General features: G+C 38.9%; 1 protein-coding gene across 1 annotated transcript in view; it reads left to right on the top strand.

The window, feature by feature from the left end:
- LOC138738426 (CD166 antigen-like) overlaps positions 1-12,782 on the top strand; it is a 292,337-nt gene that overhangs the window by 269,726 nt on the left and 9,829 nt on the right. Inside the window, exons 7-12 of the mRNA XM_069888624.1 lie at positions 387-511; positions 3,122-3,251; positions 5,267-5,379; positions 6,180-6,315; positions 8,608-8,723; positions 11,027-11,165. Coding sequence (XP_069744725.1) covers positions 387-511; positions 3,122-3,251; positions 5,267-5,379; positions 6,180-6,315; positions 8,608-8,723; positions 11,027-11,165 — 759 coding nt within the window. The remainder of the gene's footprint in view (positions 1-386; positions 512-3,121; positions 3,252-5,266; positions 5,380-6,179; positions 6,316-8,607; positions 8,724-11,026; positions 11,166-12,782) is intronic.

The raw sequence follows: 12,782 nt of genomic DNA, 5'->3' as shown, positions 1-12,782 counted from the left end.
TTCATTTGTACAGAAAGTATTGAGCATCTTTTCTTTCTCCATCTGCTAGGTACTTTCTACCCATGACAACTCAAAAAAAATAGCGTGTCCAGTTCAGGAAGCTGGCTGGGGTCGAGTATGCAAATGGCCTGCTCACGGAAGCTGGCTGACTAGAATTAGTGCCTCCGTGTGGAGGTTGTTGGGCTGGAAAAGGACCTTAATGGTGATTGGCTTGTCCTTGAGTGAATTTGGAGGACTGCACGATGACAGATTGCTCTTTTGCCCTAAATAATAAGAATCCCAAACATGGAGTGGATTCATTTTCAGAAAATTACTGTGAAATTAATTAAGTGTACACAGGATTGTAAGAGCTGAAGTCTATTTTTTTCACTTTTTTATTTCATTAGACAATACTTCAAAAATTTCTTTACAAGTGTCACCAGCAAAGGATATCTTGGAGGGAACAAATGTTACACTTTTGTGCTCAGGTGATGGCTATCCTTCACCAGAAGTGTTCCTCTTCACCAAGAATGTAAGTCAGATTTAGCCTTAATTTCATCTCCACTTGATTACTTTTAAGGTCCCTGTACGCCTTTGTAAATGGCCCAGTCCTCTGTCCCACATTTGCCATATAATTAATGGACTGAAGTTCTGCTGCTCTCAAATTGATTTATAAACAGAAATATAATGTAACTGGATATCACTATTTCCCTCGGGAGTTTATACCTTTCCACCAGTTATGGCAGGAACGCAGCAGAAGGCCACTGGTATTCAGTATCATAATATGTACATTTATATGTATTAAACCTTCATAAACTGCATTATCCTATCTGAGAATTAAAAACTGTTGTACAAGGTTCAGAACACAGTAGTTTTGTTTTCAAATGATAAATCACTACACCTCTAAACACAAGTTATAATGCCTCATTGTTAATGCCAGGTCCAATGAATGATGCATAAATAGAATAATCTTCCCCTCCCCACAGAATAAAAATGACACATACTAAAGCACATGTGGATAAAGTTTAAAGGAGATGTGTGGGGCAAGTTTTTTTTTGCAGAATGCTTGGTACCTGGAATGGGCTGCCAGGCATAGTGGATACAACTGGCATTCAAGAGGCTTCTCGACAGACATGAATATTGCAGGGAATAGATAGAGGAATACATATCATGTGCAAACAGCGGTATTAATATAATTTCAGCATCGCTGACCATTGGCCTGGTTCTGTGCTGTTCTCGTTTATATTCCATCCACTTTGTATAGATGTGATTGTGTGATGAACATTCACATGAAAATCAAAATTACTACATTTATTGGAAATGTAGAATACATTTAGAATTAGCAGGTCAGGGTGCATTCTTGGAGAGAGAGAGAGAAAAAACAGTTAATGTTTCAGATCAAAGATCTTATCAGAGCTTGGAAAGAGAAAACATTAGCTTGAAGTTGCAGAGAGGGTAGGGAGAGATGGTCGAAGTAAAGGGAATCTCTGTTCCAGTAGAAAACTGCAGAGAAACACAGAGATCAGAGTAAGATGGAGAATCCAAGTGACCAACAACTAAGTAGTTGAACAAAGGTGCTGTGCAAAACATTCACTCAATGTGTTTGATTCCAATGAAGAAGAAACCATATTATAAGTGCACTTATTCAGGCCACTGAGGTAATTCTGAACTTAAATTTGCTTGTCACTTTAGCTTTCCATCCCCCTCTCACTGACCTGCCTTTGACTAAGCCTGATGCAAATGCATGGTTCTAACAACACCCAATGTGAGCTGGAGGACTCTCTCATCTCCCACCAGGCTACACTGCAACCTTCTTAAAATAGAGTTCGATCATTTCAGACAACTCTATTTGTTTCTATTAAATCAGCTCTGCTATAATTATCCATCAGTAATACTAACTACTTTTCTCCTTCCATTGATGCAGCCAATCTCCAAGGAGTTTCTGCCAACTCTGATCTGCATTTCACACATTTTGTATGTCTGTTAATTTTCTCTTGACTGTTCAGCCTGTTATGGGCCCAGAGGACCCCAAAACCCAGCAGCAATAAAAATTCACCAAGACAAATGGTTACTTAAACAAAGGTTGCTTTTAATTATCTTTAAACATGAAAACAGGATCAAATTTTAACTTAACCTCCTTCTAATTCTAAGCACACGTGTATGTAAGTTCAGAAAAGTTCATTGATTCACCGTCCAATCTCACTTCTCACTCCTCCAAGTTCACTGGTTGCAGGCAATTCTTATACTGTGCACAGAATTTAACATTTATGAATTTCACCAGGCTTGAAAGTTAAATGGTTACTGCCCAGGAAGGTTCTTGTTGGTTTCCAGAGAGAGATTTGTTGCTCATTGGACATCCACAACCGATTCCTTCCGATCAGCCACTTCAGTGTCTTGCCGAAGAAACTTGCCCCATCAGTGTTTTCCAGATGATAACCTCTTTCTTTCAAGTCACCACAGATTTCCCTTTTGTTTCTCTTATTTCAAGTGAAACATTATACAGCCAGCCATATCCTCATGTTTGGACCACAAGGGCTTTGAATAGGCTGAACTAAGAACTCACAACCGGTCTTCAAAATGGGGTTTTTCCACAAGCTTGTCATGTTCCAATCCCAGCTGCTGAACTATGGAACTGAATTCTCTCACAGAGAAAACCACATGACCCTCTTAGAACAGCAAACTTCATTCAGACTGCAGCTTCAGACCTAATCTTCTGAGTTCGTTCCTCTGTTGTTTTCCAAAACAATAATCCATCACTCCACAGCATGTCCAATTAACACCTACTTGTGAAGTCCTTATAGGCATTCTTCAAAGTTTTTTGCAAAGGCACTCGGAGCCTGGACTGTCTGGCTTGAGCAGAGCTCCGGCACTTTAAATGAGATCTATTTAGAAGTGTTTGTATGTGACCTACACGAAAAAAAAATCTGTCACAAGCCAGATGGCTTAAATAGCTCATCAGGCTTCACCCCATCAGAAGTACTCCCTTTGACCTAACCTTCCCTCTGCCTCTCTCTCTCTGCAGCTGAAACCCAACTTGTTTTCTGTCTTTCCACAGATTTGCCTTTCTTGGTGTTTCCAGCATTTTGTCCTTGCATGCATGAGGAAGATAGATTGAGCAAATGTCTACTATTTAATTTCATAGGGAGAAGAAATAGTTGTTGGCGAAGCCCAACATGAGCTGATAAAAGTGACACAAGAGGATACTGGTGAATATGCCTGTTCACAACTAGATAAGACTGACATAAAGGATTCTGTTAACATCACCGTGCACCGTAAGTATTATTTTAAAATTGAAATATTTATGGAATATTTTGGCTTTTTATCAAATTTGAGAATCCAAATTAACATGATAATTATCAAGCCAAGCTATACAAGTAGCTTGCCAAAGTAAAGTTGTAGATTATGACAGAAAGCAATATCCTGAAGGCATGCAGTTGGTATAATAATTGGTCACTGTAAATTGCACTTGGATTAATCTAGAGGAAGTTGAGAGAAATGCAAAGAAATGTATTAGCACGATGAGTAAATTGATTAGATGGGCCATACAGCCGATGTATCAATGCTGTACGACTCAGATATAATAAGCATCTGTAATGGCCATTAAAATCACGTTCAGAGATTGCCTCAAATGAAAATTGGGGAGTTATATATAATACAACTCCCAATAGAATTGTTAATGATGCAAAAGAACAAAAAGAATTGTATCTACAATGCCTTCACAGTAGCAAACGGATCCAGTGATTCACAGGGAGCAGTAAAGAAAACTAAATGTGACCAATTTGCACAAGATGAATACAAATCAGGTGCCTAAAATCTTGATCAAAGTGATAGGTCTTAAGAATAATGTTAATAAAGGACAGTTGTTAGCGAGCTGGAGGCTTAGGGAGATGCTTAAACCTCAAACTCTCATTTCTCCGTAAAGGCTAGTGTAATTCTATTTATTGGTTCTATTTTAATGCCCATCAGAAAAACATCCATGGCTTAAAGAAATTGGGAGAGAGAGCAGAGAATGGTGATTAGTCCTTTTCATCTCCATTCCTGTTGTTTCGTGAGATAAGTGACTGGAGAAGAGCAGCATGTATTACCGATTTAGTATTCCACAAATGTAGCATATCCCACCCTCCCCCCAAATAGTTAAGGCACAGATTTCTCACTCCTTATCCACACTATTTTTGTATGGATGTTAGCCTATAAAGTGATTAGACCTGATGCTGTGACTTTACATATGTGTATTTATGAAAAAAAAATATATATGTTATATATATATTATATATATATATATGTTCTTTCAAAAACAACCCCTTCCCTCCCACAATACCAACCTTCACAATATAAATCCATACAGTTGGGCTTTTTAAGAAAATAAAGTCTTAATTGGGGAGGTCATTTATATTTTGATAATAGTAGCCCATTTTTTATTTGGGCCCCTGTGTAGTCCAAATATGGTTACCATAAATGTCATATTTGTTATTTAGATTATATATGTAATTTTTTCATCTCTTCCATTGTGCTATCTGTAGAGTCAGATTTCCAAGTAATCGTAATACCTTCCTTAACCATAGCTAAAGCTATTTTAACAAATGAAATTTGGAATTTAGTTTATTTCTTATTTTAATAAAATTACCCAAAAGATAAAGCTCCACATTGTCCAAAGGCCACTAGTTATTCTTGTTAGTATTTTAGTAATCTTCTGCCAGAAAGTCCTCACCTTCACACACGACCACATAGCACATAAGAACGTTCCTATTTCTATTCCACATCTCCGATTTTTATTTATATAATTTCTGAAGAAAATTATCTAGTATTAATCCATATCTTGCATTTATTATTGACGTCATGCTATCCAAACACCAATCAGACCAACATCTTTCCATTATTGCAACTCCTACATCTGACTCCCATCTCTTTCTCGATCTCTGAAAACCTGGTTATGCCCTTTCATTTTGGAGGGCAAAGTACATTTTAGGTATAAATTGAGGTGTGTTCCCCAGCCAAATTGATCATTCCATCTCACTAATTTCAGGTGGGGCCAAGTTTGGTCCCCATCTTAGGCATTCAATTCATTGACCATGAATGACTTGATAGATTGGACTTTGTCATGAAAAAAACTACTTACATTCAAAGTTCCTGTTTATTGACTGATGCAGTAAATCTGTGAACCTCAGGAAGAAGACAACACCATAGAGTGAAGAGAAAGGATTATAGAAATAACAATTTTTTTTAATCCAGGAAATGCAGAAGAAACTACAAAATTGATAAAATAATTTTAAACTATCGTTATCAACAGATTTGGCTTTGACTATGAGTCCAAGTGAAAGTGTCTCCAAGATGGTTGGGGAGAATTTAACCATGGAGTGCACAGTTGAATCTTCTGGAAATGCTGATGTTACCTTGATGAAAGTAAGATGTTGGATCCAACTTGGTAAAAATGCGAGAATCAGCATTCAGGAATTTGACCAAATACGTACTTTCCTCACATTATTAACACTGCCTTTTGAATATTTTATTTTGGCTTCAAAGCAATTCAAACAACCAATACAATATTTTTCAACATTCATAGAACTTATAGAGTCTGCATGAACACTGCTTTGACAGTTGCTGGGGTTTCATCTTTCTACAGAGCAGATTTTATCCAAAGACAGAGATAGTGGGGAAGGCAGGATCACCAATCATAGATTTCCCATGACTTCTGTGGGCCACTGTGAGAACTTGTTATTCCACAAGAGCAATGAATTGCAGCCACCCATGATTCCAGGTGAAACTCCCTTTGTAGGAGAACGGCAAACAGACCTGTCTCACCGTAAGCCAGCCTGTAATGAGGCCTTGGGCAGGTGGGAGGTAGTGGCAGAGTGGTTTATGAGATACATTTTTATTTTGAAAGGCATGTTTATAATCTTAAACAACAGTAGAGAGTAATTAGTACTTTTGAGTCACTATTGCAACATAAATCATATCAAAAGGTACACACATATGTATATATTTTGATATCAAATTACATGTGAATATTTTCAATTGTCCCCAACCCTCCCCCTTTTCCTAATCTAATGAGACAGCTTTAAGATTTGGAACTCAGATTTAGTACAAATGAGCATACACTCAGGCTAAAATCTATGTGCTGCACAATACATTAACCCTCCACTAATAGTTTCCATTCTGTAACAAAATGTAGTCCTCTTTCAGCTGTGTTCTTCATATTTCAGAAAAACAAGGTTAACCAGAACCCTTTTGTTGTGAAGTCACTGCAATATGCACACTCTGGTAATTACACATGTCAAGCCAAATTAAAGGACGTGAAGGAAATGAAAAGAGAAAAATCAATAATCGTACGAGTGGAAGGTAAAACAGCAGCGTTGATGTGACACCATTTGGGGCCAGTTAAGAGGTTTCTGCCAAGTTTTTCCTGAGAACAGTAATTGTTTGTGACCTTCAGTCTTCAACCCATGTACCATAATGTACATGTAATATTGTGGACTAGAAATTCAGATTGTGCATTACAATATTTATAAGGACTAAACAAAATAATTGGATTTTTGATAAAAATCTAATGGAAAATTGAAATATTTAGATTTTTTGTTCTGGGTTCTCACTGAGAATCCTGTTTGATACTGGTTAAAGGGCACCAATATCAACAGATCCATTCTTAGCAAGTCCATTTCAGACTTGATCTCCTTGATCCTATATACTGTCGTTGGTCATTAATACTTCATGATTCAATTTATTATATGACATTTCTTTTTGCAAGCTGCAAGGCACAGATTCGCCACCAGCAGCAATTGCCCAAGCCCCTCTTACAGTCAGAGAGAGAAGAGAGTCCTCCCAGAGTCACCGGGTGTCCGTAGATTCGCCTCCAGTGCTTCCACAGCCACCACAGCCACACAGAGTCCAGATCTGAACCTCTGACATGGCCAGGAACCCTTCAGCACCTCCTTGCATTCCAGTTCTGATACCACTCCAGCCAGTCTCCAGCAGCCCACGGGTTCCTTGCCTCGAGTCACCGGGCCAAGGTCACCGTCCCCGCGGGTTGTTTCCTCCGCCTCTCTCTCTGAGTGACTTTCCCATCCCCTGGTGCCCTGCTCCAGTCTCCACTTCCCTGAGGTCTGCAGCCCATCATGTCTGCTGCTGACTAATAACGGTTGGGGAATTTCAACTCAACCCACCGCCAGCTCCCTCAACGGGCCATTCAAACCCCGGGTGGAGCCAACGGCAGTCGACTGGGCAGCTGGACCCCAGAGGAGCGCAGTATCTTCGCTCCCCGCAGGTCCACACCAGTTGGAGCAGTGCCACCATCTTGGACCCAGAACTCGGACCAAAAGCCCGACTGATCTTCTGAATTTCAAATACTTATATCAACAACATTGCTCTAATCTTCAGACGACTTACCATCACTCTTATCCTGGCACCACCTCTCTCCTACCCTAATAACAACCTCCCCATCACCACCAAAATATTTTTCCTTGCCTCATTTGATCACCATGCGCATCCTCTCTTTCTATCCCATTCCCAGCCACATCCTTTCCAAACACTGCACAACTTGGAAATCTACAATTACAGATGTTGGAGTTTCAGTGGGTAAGCCCAATTCTATTTTAATGATGCCTTGAGCATGGAGTGGCTAAGGGAGCGTCTTCATGTACTTGTAATGCTCGGTACACTTTCTACTTTGTAACATCAAATACAATCATAACTGAACCGAATTCTATCCTTAATTCTAGCCACTGAATCAGAACTGAAATGTGAAGAACTGAAATCAGTAAATTACTGTGTGAAGCAAGAGGTGCTAAAAGAAAACAAATGCTACAGCTGCTCAACAGATCAGGCAGCATCTATTCAAGAGTAATACTGACTTAATGCTGTAGGCCAACATATCAAATTTGCCCGATCCTACATGAAAGTCAGGATCCAAAATAATTAAATTTAAGGTGGAGCCCTGAAAATTGTAAACTGCCTGGACAGAAGTGTAGGGTGCCAAAGCCTAATTCTCCACTATCAAAGTGACAGGAATCTTGAGGCTCGGGGGTCATCGTTATGGTCTGAACAAGAGGTCACCCAGTCTAGGTTTGGTTTCTCCGCCGTTGAGGAGACCACATTGTTACTGTGCTAAATCACAAGAATTGAAAATGATGAATTATTTGGGTCCCTAGATGGTGATAATGTAAGGGGTAGAAGGGTAAGTGTTGTATCTTCTACATTCTTAAATAGATGTCAATGAGAAAGGCCATGGTTGTTAAGAGGGGGGTCATGGAAAGCACAGAGTGGAATGTCGAGAGTAAAGAATGGAACAGCAGTGTTTAGTTAATTAGGTATTTAATTAAAGGTGGAAGAAATTGTGGAGCATGATCCATTGAAGGACAGAAGGTAAACCTTTCAGTTCTGAGTGAGAGCAGAATATGGACAATCAGCCCCGATTGCTGAATTGTTGGCAAGGAGTTAATTGATTTTATTGTCAGCTTGGGTAGCAATTTCCTTTTTGAATTATTCCATTCAATACCATGGCAAGATAATTGGATGGGTTCAGTAATGGGTAGGTGAGCTGATCCAACAAATTAACCCGAGTGCTAAAAATGGGATCAATCCCATTGATTCTTCAAGTGGTCCTACATGAGAAAACCATTTTTTTCTTTGTTACAGGAAAGCCAAGGATAATTAAATTGGCTAAGACAGTTGTGAACAAGTCAAAAGTAATCAGTTGTGTGGTGGAGGGTTTCCCCAAACCTGCTGTCCAATGGAACATCAATGGAACATTCGTAAGTAACAAATTGGATGAGATTCTGTGTGCCTTCCACCCGGAACAACATCTAGTCCGATTTATAATGCAAGTTTTTGGCATTTGGGCATTACAGGCAAAGCCAGTATTAATTCCTCACCCTTAGTCCCTTATGAAGTAACCTTGAACTGATTCAAACCTTGTGGTGAAGGTATTCACATAATACTTTTGGATAGGGTACCAGGGGTTAGACTCTGTCACAGTGAAGGACTGGCAATGTTTCCAAATCAGAATGTTGCAGGGGAACCCACAGATGTTGGCATTCATTCCCTTGTGCTTGAAATGCTTGATGAGAGGAAAGCTATTGAATATCAAGGCAAGATGGTTAAGGATTCCAAAAAGATGGATGTTTCCTGGCATTTTGGATATACCAGTCAAGAACTGCTTCATTTATCGAACATTTACAAATGTAATTGAGCACTGTACATTCAGCAAATCTCTCTAGATCTGGCTTTGCAATGAAAGAAAGATGCCTTGCATGGGGTTCCAGGCATTATAAATAAGAGTACCAAAGCAAGGAAGGTATGGTGCACATATCCCAACTAGAATGTCATATCCATAATTACATTAAGGTTTTGGAGTAGTTCACAGCAGAGATTTACTGGACTACTATCATGAAAGCAAAACTTCTGTTTTGCCTTAAATTCAATTGCCTTTTGATTTTTTTTAAACAGATTGTAAAGGCTTAATTATTTTCAAATAAATGTATCTCACTGTCCATTGGAAAATTATATCCATTCTCTTTAAATAGCCCAGAAGGACATAGATATTTAAGAGTAATGCCACCAGTAATGTTCATATTTTAAACAAAGAAGATATAGTTGAGAATAATTAACCATTCTCATATTCTTAAATCATTAACAATTTTACTTCTATAATGAAATGATGTGTAGATTTGACACAGGAGTTCAAATTACACAATGGCAGTTGTGGAAATCATCTTCAGTTAAAAATAAATCTAAAATAAAACATACTAGTTTTAGTGCTGGTGACCAGAAATGGCCATTCAACAAGATATTCAGCCATGGGCTGACAAGTAAAAATTGTACCACACAAGTGGTCAGTCAATGACCACTCCCTCCAAAAGAATCCAACAACCTAACCCCAACAGACAATCAACATCTTGCAAACTACCAATACCTGGAAACAAAAATCAACAGGACCAACCACATAAAAAAATGTTGCTGGAGGAATTTAGTAGCATCTGAGAGCGGAGGTAATGTTGATGTTTGGGGTCAAAGTTGATGATACTCCATCCTGAATGAAGCAACTTGCTCAATTTTAACCCTAAGTGTTCATTCCCTTAATTATTGGTCCCCCATAGCTGCATTGTTTGCCACTTACAAAATGCATTGCCGTGCATAAGTTACTCCAACAACATCTGGCAAACAGGGGGACTTCCACTGAGGATGAGGGAATCCTGACTTGCTGTTCCTTCACTGTGGGAGAGTGTCCTCACCACAAGGGCTGCAGCAGTAGATTCCATTGAATACTGCCAATGCTCAGATCCAAACAAAAAGGGCATTATTTTGGAATTCTTCCAGTGCCCATGTCCTCAAAAGGATGGTATCAGTTGTCAAGAACGTATAGGACTGGCCAATACATTAGAGGGTACTTGCCTTGCAAAGTTGAAAATAACACATCCAAATTCCTATTTTTCTGACATCAGACACGAGTAATGAGAGTGGAAGGCTGATTCTTCATATCTGCAATGCCATTCAATCATGTGTTTTTTTTGTCTCTCTACCACAATTTTTGTACACTTAATCCTACTTACCAATTTCCTAAATATCTAAAAATGAATTGAACTCTGGGGAGTGAGTGATTGACTAATAATCCAGAGGCCACTGCTAGGTTGTCGTTTGCCTGCCATTCCCAGGAAATTGAAACTGGTTGTATCAACAGTAATGCACATTGGCCAAGTTTGACTGAGCTCAGATTGTCAACCTGTGTTTTTCCTGAATAAAATTATTCAGCAGGTGTGGAGATTTTGGCTCTGGCCTCTCTGTAGAAGCAGTTTTGTGACTTGACCAGAGTCTATTAAATGTAGATTAGAACCAAAAATAATTCACATTGTCAACCAGAGCCAAATTCTAAATGTGGAACAAAAGGTAACAATCCAGAGACAGTCCCATTGATGGATAGATGAGAAGGTAGATTGGAGATGTGACCACAATATGATCTTGCAGATTTGCCTACCCATACTGCAGCCAACCTCGGATCGATCAGACTGCAGTGTAATTCCCCGGATGTAAATAACAAATAGAAATATTTTCATTACAGCCAAAAGAAGAACCAATAAAAGACAAAAGATCACAGTGGTGCCACCAGATAACAGTGCAGCCTTCAGGAAACATTACAGTGACATGCACAGCCATAAATACCCATGGGGAGGATCAGAATTCAGTTCATCTAACTGCCAGTGAGTATTTTGCAAACAAATTAGAGTGGACAAAGGCAGCTCATTGTGCCAGTCTAATAAAACCCATGCTTAACCTCCCCCCCCCCCAACAGTTTAGCAACAACCACCCAATTACAGTTTTTTTTCTGAAACTTCTGAGAAATAGTTTTAAATTGTCCAAAGGATATTTCTTACCCATGGTTCTTTATATTTTTCAGTGTTCACGAACAAAGATTTCAATCTGACCACAATAGTATTTGAAGAAAGAGAATGTGTGTAAGGCATTTCAAAGGATGAACCTCCAGCCCTTCATCTTTATTTCCACTATTAATGAGAATTTCCCATCATTTGAATCTGTGCAGTTACCTTGGATCAAAAGGGAATCAGGATGCAGAGCAAATGTTGCAATTTGATTCATCTCCCTCCCAGAAGCATTCTTTCTATTTTTCTCATTTCTTTTTTGCTCTTTCAGTACACATGGCATCCTCTATATTAAAATTCATTATTGTTATTCATGTCTCTTCCTTGGACCTTACCCCCTCCTGTTTTCATCATCTCCTTCGGTCTGCAGGCCTCCGTGTTTAAGCCTCATCTCCCTTAAACACTGCTTTTGTATCATTTATTCATAGAATTATTTTAAAAAAATACTGGGCTGTTGGATGTCTATATTTTTAGCAGATTGTTTCACTTGTATAATAACAATCACTGCCTGATTTGTCAGACCTGGTCAGAACTTGGAGGGGAGACCGCCAAGGAACACCAGGTGCTCTAGGTTTCTGTGAGGGGCGCTCGTCCAAGTGGCAACTCTGTCTGCCTTACAGTAGACAAAAGTCATAGAATTTCATGTACATTACATTCTAAATGTAGTATTACATGACAACAATGGAATCTTTACCATTTTAGCTCTTTTCCCCATTAAATGTAATCATTTGGTAGCTTAATTATGTCTTATGAACTGTCTCTTACCGCCATTCACATTTGAAAATCATAGGATTATATACATCGTAAAGTGAGGGGCCTTGTTTAAGCCTTTAGAAATGGATTTTGAGGATTCCAAGTAATTTGCTTTATCCTGTGCATTTTCAGAATCCGTGGTCGGATCTCTTGAGCAAGAGCCTCTAGGTAGCTGCAAGAATTTACTTGTCAGAACATTTTTTAAAAAATGACACAAGAAGTTGGCGGTCAGGAATAAAATTATATTCCTCTTCATTCTTGAGACCTATGGTGTAACCATGTTCGAGGTTTTAGGGATAGCCCTCTCCCTCTGAACTTCTCTGTTCAAGAAGGAAGGAGAAAAGAGGGAACTATTAGTTCCATGATGGTGGCTGGGAAAATGCTGGCAACTATCATTAAAATTTTTTTAAATGTTGGAAAAATTGTCAGTCAGGCAGGCAGCATCTAAGCCTTAATGAAACAGGTTTGAAAAAATCCAAAGCACTTTGAAGTGCGTAACTGGCAAGCTAATTTAAGAAAACAAGCGGATTTAGCATTTCTAAATTTCTGAAGATGCCATGCAAAAGGCTGTTCCATAAAATAAGGGCTTACAGGGTCGGGCTAATCATTCGTAATGTTATGCGTTTTTCATTCATTATTACGTCCAAATTTATTGATATTAGAGTGGGGAAATAAGTAATAAAT

This window comes from Narcine bancroftii, chromosome 7, assembly GCF_036971445.1.
Source record: "Narcine bancroftii isolate sNarBan1 chromosome 7, sNarBan1.hap1, whole genome shotgun sequence".
In the NCBI taxonomy this organism is placed as follows: domain Eukaryota; kingdom Metazoa; phylum Chordata; class Chondrichthyes; order Torpediniformes; family Narcinidae; genus Narcine; species Narcine bancroftii.
This window is presented reverse-complemented; position numbering and strand designations above follow the sequence as displayed.